General features: G+C 44.0%; 1 protein-coding gene across 1 annotated transcript; it reads right to left on the bottom strand.

The window, feature by feature from the left end:
- Nucleotides 1–4,521: 4,521 nt before the first annotated feature.
- Nucleotides 4,522–5,284, bottom strand: LOC109746930 (uncharacterized). The gene has a single exon (XM_020306026.4). It carries the CDS (start codon nt 5,153–5,155, stop codon nt 4,670–4,672), a length of 486 nt encoding a protein of 161 aa, XP_020161615.1. The 5' UTR covers nt 5,156–5,284; the 3' UTR covers nt 4,522–4,669.
- Between the last annotated feature and the right edge of the window lie 11,558 nt (nt 5,285–16,842).

The raw sequence follows: 16,842 nt of genomic DNA, 5'->3' as shown, positions 1-16,842 counted from the left end.
TGTAGCTGCATAGCGAGCAAGTGCAACCATTCATCCATCAGTTAACAAAATGTCTATTCCTAATTCATAACAACAATGGGATTAGACTTGAAAAAATAGCAGATGCAGCAAAAAAGGACGCGAGGTTAGCAGCCTCACAGTGCAGTAGAGATGAATGACTCCCATGAACATGTGGCCGCCACTTGAGCTATCCTGGACCTGGAGACGTCTGTCTTGTCGTCACTGGCGGTGAACACATCAGGCGCTCCTCCCTGCCCTGGTGAAATGCTCGGAGGCATGGTCGCCAGAACCAGATGCGCCAGCTACATGGCCAGCCAAAACAACCCCTAACGAGCTCTTCTATGTGCCCCAGATCCGTCTTGCCATCGGTTTTCGTAATCTCACGGGGACCATTCTCACATACTTCGCTTCGGCTAAACAAATCGAGCCCAAAAAATTGCCATGCAAGTAAGATAAAACTCAATATCTTCTACAAAATGCGTTCGGATAATCGAAACTTGCCATAGGCTTGATTGTCAATGCTTCTTGCAATGAGGGCATTTCAAAAACCATATTATTCAAAATTTCCATTGGGATTGATCAATTTCAAAAGTCTGCATATACTCCAAACATTCATAGAAGCCCCTATGAACCAACTAAGCCTAAACAAGGTCTGAACTTAAAGTGATGCAACCATTTTGATCTAGTGATTTTTCGGGAAAAAAATACTTATGTGATGCAACCATGGACATGGCAAAAATGGCTTCATATGCGATGCAACCGTTTTAAATCAATCATAGTACATGGCAAAAAATGGCAGTGTTATAGAACTCCTTTTTGCCTTAAAGTTGCCATAGACCAGAACACAAAACCAAGCATTATTATGAATCCATTGTGGGAAAAGCGAGAGCAGTAAATCTCACCAGCTCCCTGCATGGTATGTGGTCAACAAAATGAAGTAGCAGCGACGGCCACTGCTACTTGTGAGCTGCATTCGGATTTTCCTCGAAGAAGAAGGGTGAAGCAATATAGTAGAGGATGGTATTCCCCTCAATAGAGAACCAAGGTTATCGAACGAATAGGAAAACCACGCAAACAACCATCGATAGTACCTACGCCCACAAGAACAAATACTTGCATCCAACGTAGGCAAGAGAGTTGTCAATCCTGTTGTACTTGTTAATTGCAAGGATCAAATCTGGTAATAGTGGATAGATAAATTGTAAAGTAAAATAAAAGGTAGAAAATTACAGCAAGGTATTTTTGGTTTTAGCAACATGATCAAAATAGACCCAGGGGCCATAGTTTTCACTAGAGGCATCTCTCTCATAAAGATAGTATACGGTGGGTAGACAAATTAGTGTTGGGCAATTGATAGAAAAGCACATAGTTATAATGTTATTCATGATATGATCATGTACATACGCATTACCTCTCTGACAAGTAGACCGAATCTGCCTGCATCTACTACTATTAATCCACTTCGAGAGCGCTTCTATGCTTGCCTCTCTACGAATTAAGTTCTTGACAAACAGAGTAATGCATGAAGTATGATTACATAATATAGACTGAATAAAACCAAGCAATATGATTAAACCCCGTCGTTTTCCCTTAGTAGGAACAATACAAATACGTGCCTCGCTAGCCCTGTTGTCATTGGGTGAAGGCACCACAAGATTGAACCTACTACAATGCACCTCTCCCGCTGAAGATAAATCAATCTAGTTGGCCAAACCAAACAGATATATCAGAGAGAAATACAAAACTATAACAATCAAACATAATAAAGCTTAGAAAAGACTTAATTACTTTCAATGAATAATATGTTCATAAACCCACAATTCATTGGATCCCAACAAACGCACCGCAAAAGAAGATTGCATCGAATAGAACTCCGAGGAGAACATTGTATTGAAGATCAGAGAGAGAGAGAGAGCCATCTAGTTAATCAGTATGGACCCATAGGTCCTGTGGGAACTACTCACACATCATCGGGGGTGCAGGAAGGTTCATGTAAAAGCCCTCCATGATCTACTCTCCCTCTGGTAGAGTACCGGCGAAGGCCTCCAGATGGGATCGCAAAAGAACAGAGACTTGCGGCGGAGGAAAAATTGTTTCGGTGGATGCTCTGGTTTTTTCCCCAATATTTGGGAATTTATAACACTGGAATTAGGTCAGAAGGAGCCACGTGGGGTCCACAAGACATCAGGGTGCGCCCTACCCCTAGGGCGTGCCCTGTTGCCTTGTTGCCTCCTCGTAGGTCATCTGGTCCTCCTCCGAATCTTCTAGGGTCTCTTATGTCCAAAAAACGACGTCCTCATCATCTTCACTTATCCACCGACTGTACCCATCCATGAAACCATGCATGAGCAGGTGAGCCTTCAAAGGGCCAGATAAAAAGGGGTCGATCCAGACTCCTTTGCATCTTCGACACAGACATTTTATCTCGTTGCGTTTATTTTGATACATGTCGGCCATCGCAGATCGCAAGTATGTATCCACGATCCTTCCACTGAGCTTCATTGCCTGCGTGATATAAGCAAAAGAATTGTAACCATACATCAAAGTCATATAAAAATTTAGCATGACCTTCCCCCAAAATAAGACATATCGACTTTGCCCGAAATTCACGGAAAAACGGAAACAGATCGGTATTTCGGCAAAACATAGGCAAATCATGTCACGCAGAAATATTAAATTTTATCATGGTCACACACACTTCGGCAAAACATAGACAACTCATGTCACGCACAATTACTCAATTTCATCATGATCATGCACGCACACACAAATTTCATTCTTGCACAACAATATTATTTACTCACCTATCTCAAGAGAGCACGATGATGAGCCCGGTGTCGCTTGGGATCGAAGTGGACAAAGATATTTAATGCTCCTTCATTAATGAGGGAGGTAGCTAGCTTACTTCATTTAATGAGTGGAGAGGTAGGTGATTAGTTAGTAGATCTGCTTGGAGGAGATAAGACTATACTAGTGGAGAGGGGGAGTTGTAGCTAGTTAGCTAGCCATGCATTAATGAAGTGGAGGGGCAAGAGAGGAAGGGGAGTGCATGTACCTAGCTAGCTAGCCATTAATGGATATGAGTGAGAGAGAGAGAGAGAGAGAGAGAAGAAAGCAAGTGAGGAGAGGAAGGGGAGAGTGTGGTACCTAGCTAGCCCATTAATGAAGATGGTGGAGGGCAAGAGATGGGGAGAAGGAAGAGAGAAGAAAGCAAGTGTGAGGAAAGAGCTAGCTAGAGGAAGGGGAGGGAGAGGTTGGAGGGCGGTTAGTTGGGTGTTGCGCTTAGTAGTAGCGCGGGGCACGAGTATCGCGCTACTACTAAGCCAATTAGTTGTAGCTCGGCCTCAGGCAGATGCGCTACTACTAATTGAGGCCCACCAGCTGGCCTGTCTATCCATAGTAGTAGCGTGAGGTGTCTCACCTGCGCTACAACTATCCACTTAGTAGTAGCGCAAGTTTTACACCCTATGCTACAAATATGACATGTCCGAGGGGCACGGTGATGACCACTTAGTAGTAGTGCGTGCCTTTTGTGCCCGCGCTACTACTACGCCATAGCACAGGGTATGCACCCGGGCTACTACTAATAAGTAGCGCATGTCAAATAAGGCGTGCCACTACTAAGTGGTTACCTATAGGGTTTCCCTAGTACGTAGTGCTAGTTTCACGTTTGTGACAACAGTTACCCCAGTTAGTAGCTTTCCCCCATTTTTATCCATTTGTACAAATTACCCATGTCATAAATTTGCTTAAATTGGGTAAAAGATTATGGGAAAACTGCTAAATGGGTAATTAGTATCACAAACATGAATCTAGCGGGGTAGAAATAGAATTCACTATAATTTATTTTGATAAACATGTATATTTATATGTATGTGAGGCATGACACAACAGATGTCCTACCAGAAAAGGTAATGTGGTATGTATAAGAGAAGGATGTCTTATTAACAATTGTCTTGTCCCTAGTGATGACAATCTTCTTTTAGCGATGCCACGTAGGATAATTGCCGAGTTGGTAGAGAGAGATGAAGTTAAAAGGTTGTGTCTTTCTTATCCACAAAATGATCTCTTAGCACAGATATATAATGTTTTTCTCCATTTTACAAGATGTCTTCTTGCAGAGACATAATTTCTAATTTAATTATAATCACCACTTCGATATTAAGAGCATGCACGCACTAATTGGTAGAGATAACATTAAGAGATAGAATATTCTTAATTTGTGGCGCCTCTCATGCATGAAGGTGGTGTAGCTGACTCAGCAATGCACATATTCAGTAGTATGATGATCTTGACTGAACAGTATTTAATCACTGAAGTAGGATGAACCGATAGGTAGATGAAGGTAAAGGAGCTGACATGAATGGAAGTTAAGTTCTATTTTTCTATGCTTGCTCCCCTGTTTCATCTCAGAACGAGATTTGCTCTGGTTCTTGCCAAGAAAAAACAGACAACCTCCTGAAGAAAAACTCCAGCGTTGTATTTGAGATGATGCAGCAGAGAGCAAACCAACTAAATGAATGCAGAATACCACACCGTTGAATTACCATGGCGAATAATCCCGCCAGAATCCGTGGTTATAGCAGAATTTACTTGTATTTTCAGATCAATGTTACAACCAAAATACAGTGATCAAGCATGCAGCGAAAGAAGAAACTGAAACATCTCACTACGCGATGTCGACCATCGACTGGCGGTGGGACTGGCCGTCGTCGCGGCTTCCGGATCCGCGGCGTGCGTACGCGCGGCGCAGCCAGGCGACGTGGGCGGCGAGCGCGCCGCAGACGACGACGCAGGCCTGGGGAAGGTTGCGGAGGAGCGGCAGGAAGAGGTTGAGCGGCCACAGCAGCGGCGCCGAGACCTGGAAGACCTGCAGGAAGCCCTTGGCCGCCACGAACGCCAGCAGGTGAATCGCCATCAAACTAATCCACACAGACAGCTCTCCGCAGATCCACTCCGCCGCCCGCACGCTCCCTTGCTCGCCGGTGCTGCTCCGGCAAGCAAGAGATGGGTTTACCTGATTCGGAAAGGTGAAGGCTCGCAGGCGCGGCGGTGTGGTCTTGGTTTCGCCGGTGGCGTGGCGGGAGGTTGCGGCCTTCCCCGGGTGCGAGCGCGAACGAACTTCTATTGCTCGCCGGTGGTGTGTTAAGACCATAGATTAAGATCGCGGGAGAAACGAGTTCGCGGCGGCCTTTTCCATCAGCTATTGCGGCCGCTATTGCGGGCAATCGTGGCAAATAGCGGAAATTTTTCTAGTGGAAAAGATGATTTTGAAGGATTTTACTGATTTTTGAGCTATTTAGAGGATATGTAGAGGATTTCGCGGCAGCAGCCATAGCTTAGCGGCGAGGCTCCCGGGCAGCTATGGCGGCTATTTTGCGGGCTATTTTAATCTATGGTTAAGACCGAGAACTTACCAAGATCTTTAAAACATAAAAATAATTCAATGGGACCGGCGGGGCCTGCATGTCTGCCACTGAGACAGCCCTACTTGGTGTCGACACGTACCCTGATTGTACTGTACCAGGTACTCCTCGTACTGTATCACACAAGAAAGGACAACGATCAACAGTCTCCAAGAACTGTTGACAACGAGGTCCTCGCTTTCGATCTCCGCGGCCTTTCATCTCCACAGTGCCGATGACAGTGAGTTAAGGGCATCTTTAAGACGGATCTTTACTCCGCCTTCAAATTTTCTAACAGCAAATATTTTAGGACCGGAATATCTATCTGACGGCAGTTATTTAGACATGATAAATCAAATTTATATCATGACAACTTAACTTTGCCGATGATGACAAGTTTAGTTGGCGAGCATGGCAATTTCGGCCCAGATCATTTTTTCCCAGGAAATTGTTGTCCTTCCAAACTTGCCATCTTCGTGCCAACATAAATTGCCATGAAAAACGTTCGATCTTTCATGTCAATATCTGACGTAGGGTTTTTTTTAGCATTTTTTATATTTTACAACTCTAGCATGTATCTTTACAATGAACGTCCAAAGTCCCCTAATCAAGCCCCAAAACCTTGGATGGAGTAGGAGAGTTTCGACGCCGGTACATTGGACTCCGACAATGTGCATCCATCCCCTTCCCCTGCCCCCAAACAACCCCACGTTTTCACCCTCCTCCCCAACACCCGACCCCGACGCCACTACCAAATCCACCTCGCACGCCACTAGTAGAAAACAGGGCTTTGGTTCGGCCAGAAAAGAGCATTAATCCCGGTTGCATTACGAACCGGGACTAATGTGAGCATTAGTCCCGGTTCGAGCGGCTAGGGCACCGGACATTAGTCCCGGTTGGTGCCACGAACCGGGACTAAAGGGTGCGATGCCCATTAGTACCGGTTCGTGGCACCAACCGGTACTAAAGGTTAGACCTTTAGTCCCGGTTCGAGCCACCAACCGGTACTAATGGGGTTTGAGGCATTAGTACCGGTTCATGCCCCCCCCCCCCCCGGATCGCCTTTTCAGTTTTGTAAAAAGCAAAAGAAAATGATAAAAACTTCAAAAATTAAAATCCTTCCAGATGTAGTTATGTTACTACATGTACTAGTTAGCAAAATTTAAAATCTTAAATTTGGACATGTTTTGCAAAAAGTGTAGGGAAAATGTAAAACGACTATAACTTTTGCATACGATGTGAGAAAAAAACATATAATATATCAAAATATTCAGCACGAAAATCCGCATCCGATTTTGACGGCCTATGGCCGGTTTGCAAATTTTTAAATTCTCAAATTCTAAAAGGGAAAAAAGTTATGCTCAAATTTTAGTTTTTTTTGAATTTTTATTAAATCTGGTCAAACTATGGTCAAACTACTTATTCAAGAAGTATTAGTGTTACTAAATAATTATTCAAGAATATTAGTGTTACTAAATAATTATTTCAGTTTTTTTTGAATTTAGGTGAAATCTGGTCAAACTGTGGTCAAACAATGGTCAAACAAATTATTCAAGAAATATTAGTGTTACTAAATAATTATTTCAGTTTTTTTGAATTTTGGTCAAATCTGGTCAAACTGTGGTCAAACTATGGTCAAACTACTTATTCAAGAAATATTAGTGTTACTAAATAATTATTGTTTTTTAGAACAATAGTTTCAAACTCAAACAATGAAATGTGTGACTTCATGCTCAAGCTAAATTCCTGAGGGTTAATAGGATTGACATCTTCCTATTGTCAGGAAAACAACAAGTGCAGACTTGGAAACGAGGGAGAATAGAACCCGGAAGTTAAGCGTGCTCAGGCTGGAGTAGTGAGAGGATGGGTGACCGTCCGGGAAGTTAGATGATTTGGAATGATGAGAGTGATTAGAGATTAGAGGTTAAATTGAGCAGCGATGAGGGGTGATTAGAGATTAGAGGTTAAAATAATTCAGAAATTTGAAAATCAAAAAAATTTCAAAAAAAATCATAAAATTTTCTTTAGTACCGGTTGGTGTTACCAACCGGGACTAAAGGTGGACCTGCAGGCAGCGGCCACGTGGATGGCCTTTAGTCCCGGTTCGTGTGAGAACCGGGACTAAAGGGGGAGGCTTTAGTAACGACCCTTTAGTCCCGGTTCCAGAACCGAGACTAAAGGCCCTTATGAACCGGGACTAAAGGCCCTTTTTCTACTAGTGCGCCACCACCTCCACTGACCTGATCATCCGACGTAACAATGGATCTCACCGGCCCGACATACCCACCATCAACATCTTCATCATCCCGCTGGACCAGAAGCCCATGCCCACCGCCTCCGCACTGAATTCAGACCTTATCAAATGCCAACATTTCCAAGTGAGGGAGAGGGCGCAAAGCACCAGTGTCATGGCCCAAGTGGAGCTCATCCTCCACGATGGACCCTCATGTCGGCGGTGCTTGGGCACACGCCACACTACTACTATGGGACCTCCTAGTACGGGCTGATGTCTACTACACAACCTTCTTCTTATAGACGTTGTTGGACCTCCAAGTGAAGAGGTTTGTAGGACAGTAGCAAATTTCCCTCAAGTGGATGACCTAAGGTTTATCAATCCGTGGGAGGCGTAGGATGAAGATGGTCTCTCTCAAGCAACCCTGCAACCAAATAACAAAGAGTCTCTTGTGTCCCCAACACACCCAATACAATGGTAAATTGTATAGGTGCACTAGTTCGGCGAAGAGATGGTGATACAAGTGCAATATGGATGGTAGATATAGGTTTTTGTAATTTGAAAATATAAAAACAGCAAGGTAACTAATGATAAAAGTGAGCGTAAACGGTATTGCAATGCGTTGAAACAAGGCCTAGGGTTCAGACTTTCACTAGTGCAAGTTCTCTCAACAATAATAACATAATTGGATCATATAACTATCCCTCAACATGCAACAAAGAGTCATTCCAAAGTCACTAATAGCGGAGAACAAACGAAGAGATTATTGTAGGGTACGAAACCACCTCAAAGTTATCCTTTCTGATCGATCTATTCAAGAGTCCGTAGTAAAATAACACGAAGCTATTCTTTCCGTTCGATCTATCCTAGTGTTCGTACTAGAATAACACCTTAAGACACAAATCAACCAAAACCCTAATGTCACCTAGATACTCAAATGTCACTTCAAGTATCCGTGGGTATGATTATACGACATGCATCACACAATCTCAGATTCATCTATTTAAACCAACACAAAGTACTTCAAAGAGTGCCCCAAAGTTTCTACCGGGAGTCAAGACGAAAACGTGTGCCAACCCCTATGCATAAGTTCACGAGGTCACGGAACCCGCAAGTTGATCACCAAAACACACATCGAGTAGATCACGTGAATATCCCATTGTCACCACAGATAAGCACATGCAAGACATACATCAAGTGTTCTCAAATCCTTAAAGACTCAATCCGATAAGATAACTTCAAAGAGAAAACTCAATCCATTACAAGAGAGTAGAGGGGGAGAAACATCGTAAGATCCAACTATAATAGAAAAGCTCGCGATACATCAAGATCGTACCACCTCAAGAACACGAGAGAGAGAGAGAGAGATCAAACACGTAGCTACTGGTACATACCCTCAGCCCCGAGGGTGAACTACTCCCTCCTCGTCATGAAGAGCGCCGGGATGATGAACATGGCCACCGGAGAGGGATTCCCCCCTCCGGCAGGGTGCTGGAATAGGTCTAGATTGGTTTTCGGTGGCTACAGAGGCTTGCAGCGGCGGAACTCCCGATCTAGGTTATGTTTTGGGGGGTTTCTGTATATATAAGAGGTTTTGGCGTCGAGAACAAGTCAGGGGGGTCTCCGAGCTGTCCACGAGGTAGGGAGGCGCGCCCAGGGGGGTGGGCACGCCCCCACCCTCGTGGGCAGCCCGGGACTCTTCTGGCCCAACTCTTTTACTCCATGGCCTTCATCTATTCCAAAAATAAGTTCTGTGAAGTTTCAGGTCAATTGGACTCCATTTGTTTTTCCTTTTCTGTGATACTCAAAAACAGGGAAAAAACAGAAACTGGCACTAGGCTCTAGGTTACTAGGTTAGTCCCAAAAATCATATAAAATAGCATATAAATGCATATAAAACATCCTAGATGGATAATATAATAACATGGAACAATAAAAAATTACAGATACATTGGAGACGTATCACGGGCCGGCGGCCTCACGGCCATGAAAGCTGTCTAATGCCCACACCACCTTCGGCGGGCCTCCACATCGTTCACCGGCAACCTCAACGGTGACTACAACTTCGACGAGTCACCGCAGCTCGTCCGGTCGCGACACCATTGGAAATGCCCTCATCCGCGGCTGTCGGGTCACCATTCCACGAACACCCCCACCCCTGCGAAGAGCTGATGATGAATATAATCAACAATGGGGAACAAGACAGATCTGATGAAGATCATTACTCATTGGTTCCACGCCGCCGCCTACTCCCGATATGGAAGTAAAGAAAAGGAGAGAAGGCACCTATCCCAAAGAAATGGAACGAATTATTTTGCTTGCCGTGTGGTTGGGCACAAGTATTGATCTGCTTGATGGTGCAGAGCAAAGTGGCAACATTTTGAAGGAGGGTCCATGAGAACAAGCCCTATCGGCCCTATGTCAAGGAAAAGATTGGTGATTGGATTGAGATCTCGCTAAACCATTGACGGTAGACCATTCAAGAGTCCGTCAATAAGCTTTTTGGTGTGTATGCACAAATCAAAACTAGGCACCAAGTGGCCTGGGAATCGGCGAGCTCATAATTTTGGTTTCATGTTGCTCTATGTGTTGATCATTTGATTGTTTTGCTCTTTGTTGCAATGTGTTGATCAAAAACATTTTGCTTCACTAGCCCAACCTCATGGTGGTGTTTACAACAAGAAAAAGGGCAAGACATTCACGATGAATCGTCATTAGACCAAGTTGAATGGCCAAAACAAATGGAGTGACTTGGACAATTCACTCAAGCCTGTCAACACCAAAGTGGACGAAGTTGGTGAAAAGCGGTAGAGTTGGAAGAGGGCTTCAACCGGCCACCCATGTGCAAGGTCGAGGGGGGGTGGAGACCGGGAAGGAGAAGCGCAATAGGACAGCGGCTATGATGACAGAGAAGTGTTGGGACATCATGGAGAAGGAGGGACATGTGCCAAAAGCAATGAGCTCAAAGAGGAAGATGAGGCGGAGTGGTTTAGGGAGTTCATGCTAATGCAAGAAAAGAAGGTTAGCATCGAGGAGAAGAAACTTTGAGTCAAGAAAATGTGCGAGGAGTCCAAGGTCTTGTACATGAAGGCCATCAAATTGAATCTTGATGTGACGAAGTAAGTTCACCAAATACGTAGTGGCATCTTTGCACGCTATGCGGAAAAAGATGGTCAATAATTCATTCACAATTGCTTCTTTGATGGATGCCGATTATGGAACTTGTTGAACATCTGGTGTTTTTCTTTTCATTGCCTTTGTTTGAAATTACTATATGTATCATAAATTTCTATTGAATGTTAAACATTGTGAGAAAAAGAGGAGGAGAGGCAGAAAAATATAAGATTTTTGGGGATAGCCTTGGATGGCTGGCACCCGCCCGACTATTTGCAGACACGCCCGAACGTGTTTGCGGATATTTGAGAGTGTTAGTTTGAGAGAGAGCCTTGGAGATGCCTAAGAACCGAGAGCACGTCGCTCCTTTGTTTTCCATTTCCCCCCTCATTACAAGAGGGAGGCTAGGCAGCTAGATATAACGAAGTTTTTTTTCTCCTAACTTATACACAAAAAGGTAGAATTATTATTATTTTTGGATATTTGCTATGTATTTTTGATAATACAATAAACATGTTCTGTTACACATCCTAATGTATGACATGCTTTGAGCATGCGTGTGTAGCTGAGTAACACCATTAACCGTTACACACATTTAGTATGATCAAAATTTAACGTCAGTTAAATCATGATAGTAGGATGAAGGCAACAAGTAGAAGTGTGTGGCCAGGCTAACACACATTGTACATAGGAATGAAATTTTAACTTCTTTCGGCTTAAGTTTGCTCCCTCTATATAATCTAAGATGGAAGTTTTTTGGGTTCATGCCACCGGTAGCAAATGAAACCCCTGAGAAAAACTCTAGCTTGTATTGAGATGTTGGAGCAAACCAAAGCGAATAGTACATCATTGCACACATATGTTGCAATACCCACATGATTTCTTTTATTTTGGCCTGCATTTCAACCATCTCTTTTGCTATCGTCTCAATTTTTCACATGATCCAGCCCATGCTAGATTTTCCCACAAGAGGAAGCAGATAGTTTGGGCTACTAAAGTTTTGGGGTTGAAGACAATGTGTCGGAAATATTTCGATTGAGATGAAACTCAAGGGTTGGTCGTCGTTTGTGTCGCTCGAGGTGGTTTGTGTAATCCCGTGGTCATCAAAGGGCATCTGCAGCACTGGTGTGCCAATGTTGCACTCGAGCAGTAGGATTGGGTATAGGATGCATTGCCGCCGCCATCGACCCAGAAGGTGTACTGAATAGCAACAACGTGCCCGCAGCTGTACGATAAGCAGTCAGGGTTCGGGATTGTCTCTGATGTCGCCGGCATGACTGTCATAATAAGGTGGTGATGAGGAACACCATGAGTGCGGGTTGAACCATCGCCGGGAGCTCAAGCTAATTGCAACTTGCTTTTTCCATGCCTACTCTCCTCGCAAATTGTGTGAAGCTTGGTACAAGTTCTAGAACAAATAACCTCGTATTGTTCCACAAGGAGAACAATGATATGTGACCATTATTTATTTTGAACAAAACACACAATTTATTTGTTTTGGATTGCAAAAGAGACAAAGGATTCCTGTCCCAGATAAAACGACAGATCTCTGCAGCCTCCTTGTAGTCATAGTTATCCTTCAGTGATGCAGCAACCTCCTTCTCATCTGAAAGGTATTTTTCCTGTAAAGGAGATCAACACAAACCATACCATTGTACTCTTCTGAGGCATGAAGCAAGGCATAGGAAAAAACCTCGTAACAAACCTTATTCTACGGGGAAACTAGTACAAGTCTGCTCCGACCATTAGAATCTAAAAATTGAAAAGGTTCTTGTTTTTCTGAAAAAACAAGAACATTACAAAGCAATGTGATGAGCAAAAAATTAAGTTGAAAACAACCAAGATGAAGAAAAATCCATTGGAAATTAATGGGGACAAAGACACTCTCAATTCTATCGTGTAAGGGCATCCACTAGATTGAGGAACAACAACAATAAAATTTGTCAAGGTTGATGTCGTGCCAATTAGTCCCGCGATGCAAAACAAGTTTTCCATGCTCGGTTTTACACAAATCTTATGGGGGCGCAGACGAGCACTTTGGTTGACATTGATCTCCGCCAAATGTATCACGTGCTTCTCGCTCGCCTGTGCTATTGTGCTGCAGCAAGCAAGCAAGGGTTGGCTGACTTGTAATGGAGGTCCATCGTAGGTTGGTGCGGCTTTGTATTTCCGGTGGTGTGACAGGAGGTTGCGGCCTTCCCGGTGTATGAGTGCGAACGACTTTTATCATGGTGGTGTGTTAAAGCCGAGAACTTGCCCAGATTTTTGATAAATATGAAATTAAATCCTTGGGACTGGCCCGGCCACATGTCTGCCACCTGGGATAGCCTTACTAGGATCTTGACACGCCACCTTCAACACACATCTCGAAGCATCTCTCTAATCTCCTCACTTTGATGTTGTTGTCTGCAGGTCTGCTTGTCAAGATATACACATAGCCTCCTTGGACTAGGTATCTGCTCGTACAGTATCACACAAGAAAAGACAACGCATGAATAGTCTCCAACTATTGAAAATGCTGCCCTCGCTTTCGGTATCCACCACCCTAGCCAACTTTCCAGTGTTGTGACAATGAGTTCAGACTTAGTTGTGCATTTCTCTCGTTTTACAAGAGGAAGAATAAGCGCTTTATCATTTTAAGAAAGCAACAAATCCATCTCTCTATTCTACTATCCAATCTTTTATACACTTCATGTGATCGAGAATCACCCGTGGGTGGCATGGGTCATCGAGATAGGACGGCTTATGAGTGAGTTCCAATGTTTACCTTTTACTTTGATATTTCTGTGTCATTTAACAAAATTTCATCTGGTATTATCCCATTTAGTGAGAGTTTTGCATGGTTTTACCTCCATTTAGCGCAAGGCTTGTCAGTTTTTACCTTAATTAGGGATCTATCATGTGGGTCTCCGGCTGTCAGGTAAACGTGCCATGTCATTACCACGTCGATTTTTCCTTCTAGCCTTTGTTCTCTGAGCCTGAACGGGTATAATGGCTCAGCCGGAAACGGTTTTTTATTCATGATCGCCTGGTGTACATACGCACCTCCCTCACGTCACGCAACCACGTGTTCATTACTTCCATTTCATTCTGAGTTCACCAGATTTTCTTCTAGGTGTTGCATTGTAATAGCTCCATGATGGCGCAAGAGAGTCCCAGACCACTGTTGCCGCGAGGTCGTGCTGACGGCCAACAAAGCGTGAAGCATATGTCGAAAATGCACTGAATACTCACAAGAAGCCTCCCATGCCCGGCGCACAACTTCCCAGGCGGCACCATTCAGCATGATGTCAGTACGCGACATCGAGCACCACCTGGCGGTGGACCTTGTCAGAGCGGTGGCTCAGATGGTGCCGCCGGTAGCGCAAGCACGACGTAGCTAGGCAGCGAGCCACGAGCACTCCCCAGGGCTCATGCCACGGTTGCTGAAAACCATCATGTATCATTACAGAAAACTAGAAGCAAAAAAAATCGTCCGTATTACAACTTACAAGACACTACATATCCATCAGTGCGAAGATAGGAGCGTTTTCCAAACGCCAGTGAACGGTCCACAAGTAAAGAGAATGCCATCATCATCGACAGACTTCAGCTTGGTGACTCCTGGTAGTCAGCATCGACCCTGTCGCGCCCTGAAGATTTCATTTCCACATTTGCTGTAACTGAAAACAAAGTGCCCCCTGCTGCCACAGTTGGACAACGAGCAATGTTGGCCGAAATTATTGACGATAGCAACAACGACACTCGTGCCATTGACATTGCTTACATGCGAGATGTAGAAAATGATTCCACGTACAACGTATAGGTTTTCAGATCAAATGTGGTATATTGCGCCATCATCTAGGCCACAGGGCCAGGCTGCCGGGACTAACGAATTTAAGAAACAACCAGCATGTGCTGCCAACCTGCTGCATCCTTTTACCCTCCTTAAATTTACACCGGTCCACTGGAAGAAAGAAAAAACAACGGTGTGTTGTAGTTTTTTTTTTTTTTTTAATTAGACATATACATGGTTTGTTCAAAAGTTGAAGCGGCTGAGAAGGTGCCCGTGTGGTTTAACAATCAGTAAAATACTACCAGTAGTCTACTAAAAAGGCTAGAAGTCACGCCATCGTGCTAAGTATAAAAAGAAAGGTCAATATTTGGGATAGAGCTTTAGACTAGAGTTATGTATGATAAGTTGTCTAGGTCATCTTTTGCCTGAAGATGTGAACTCTTATATGAACTATGGCTCAACCATGTGGTTCAGTTCATCTCTTACTGAACTGTGGCTCGACCATGTGGTTCAGCTAAGAGGTGACCAATTACTGAAGAACCAGGTTTTTGCTCCCAAAAAAAAAAAACAAGACAGGTTAAAAATAAAAAATAATTCCATGCGACCGGACGGGGCGAATGTCTACCACATGGAAGAGCCCTATGTGGGTCTTGACACGTCGCCTTCAACACACCTCAAAGCGTCTATCTAATCCCCTAACTTGGATATGTTGTTACCTCGTACATTATCACACGAAGAGAAGACAACACATCAGCAGTCTCGAACTATTGACGACCAGGCCCTCACTTTCAATCTCCGTGGCCCTAACCATCTCCATTTGTGTCCATAACGGTGAGTCAAGAACCTTTCTTTTTCATTTCCCTTTCTTTACAAGAGGGTTACTATGCGGCCTAATACCATGGAGTTATTTTTTCTTGAGGCATATCTGAAGAGCGGAAATGGTAAAATTTGAGAACATCTTTTATTTTGTTACTCGGAGTGCAAAAGTTGTTGATAACGCAATAAACATGATCTACTACACAAATTGATATTTGACATGCTTCAATCATGGGGGTGCAGCTGGATAAACAATGGACATATTTAGCATGATCAAGACTGAACGTCAGTTAGCCAATGACAGTGGGATGAACCAATAGTAGAAGTGTGTGAATGGGCTGACACACATTGAACACATGAATGGAAGTCTAACAACTTCCGTTTCACGCTTACCCTCTATATAATCCGAGAAGGAAGTCGTTTTGGTTCTTGCCATAGGAATCAGATTGAACTCCTGGAAAAAAGCTCTAGTGTTGTATTTGAGATGTTGGAGCAAACCAAAACAAATACTACATGGTTTTAATCAGATAGAGCGAGGACGGTGAGCCTGCACATCCTTGTTGTCAGGAAGGCGAGGATGCTCTGCTTTAGTGGGTACGACAACCCATGCAGCAGCACTGGCATTCGCCACGCATGTGAACCTCCAAGATTTCTTTCCCGCCTCCCGCCTGTGGCCGCTCAAACCCCCGCCGCTCTCGCAGCCCCCGCACTCACTCCCCGCCCCAGTCTGGTGGCTGCAGCATTCGAGGTGGAGGCTCGGATAACCGCAGTGCCAAGGGTCGCCCGTGTCGATCCTTTCTCCAGAAAGGATGCTGGATGTTCTCCGCCTCGCCGCACTGGTAGGACGGGCAGCATGCTGGCGACGAGGAGGTGAAGGAGGAGAAACGAGCTAACTTCGCCATGGTGTTGCACTGGATGGCGCTAGCTCACTGATGTGTTGTACGCTTTTGAAATAGGATAGGATAGAGGTTTCAGCGCAGCGTTGGAGAGGCCTTTATAGCGTTCACGAGCAATGCATGGAGTTCAGTCACGTGTTCCGGGCGCTTGAGTAATTGTGCTATCAAAAATTTCACGAAGGCCATGACTAATAGGTTTTCTCCTATTAGCAAGAGTTCTTTTACGGTACATCAAATAGATTTGGGGAGAAGGCTCGTGTGAGATCTCACATTAGGTGAGATCAATGAGATCGATTTTTTTTAAAAATATATACATGTCCAAACATTTTCAACTTTTTTGTCCACACACATCAATGTTTGATGTACAACCTCAAAAAGTTTCAGCTCCTAATTCGACTTGCATTAATAGAGACAAAAAGATAAAATTTGATGTGAATAGTGTTAAAGTACTATTCACCCAAAGCTGCCACTATTCACATTCAAATTTGTATTTTCTGAAACTCTAAATGTACATCCAGTTTTGAGCTGATTTTTTCCGGTGTTTTATCATACCCCACATGGATGTTGTCAAATAATTTCATATTTTTTTTAAATGTCTAAATA

The sequence above is a fragment of the Aegilops tauschii genome, chromosome 2, assembly GCF_002575655.3.
Source record: "Aegilops tauschii subsp. strangulata cultivar AL8/78 chromosome 2, Aet v6.0, whole genome shotgun sequence".
Taxonomy (NCBI): Eukaryota; Viridiplantae; Streptophyta; class Magnoliopsida; order Poales; family Poaceae; genus Aegilops; species Aegilops tauschii.
Note: the sequence above shows the minus strand (reverse complement) of the source record. Positions and strands in the feature narration are given on the sequence as shown.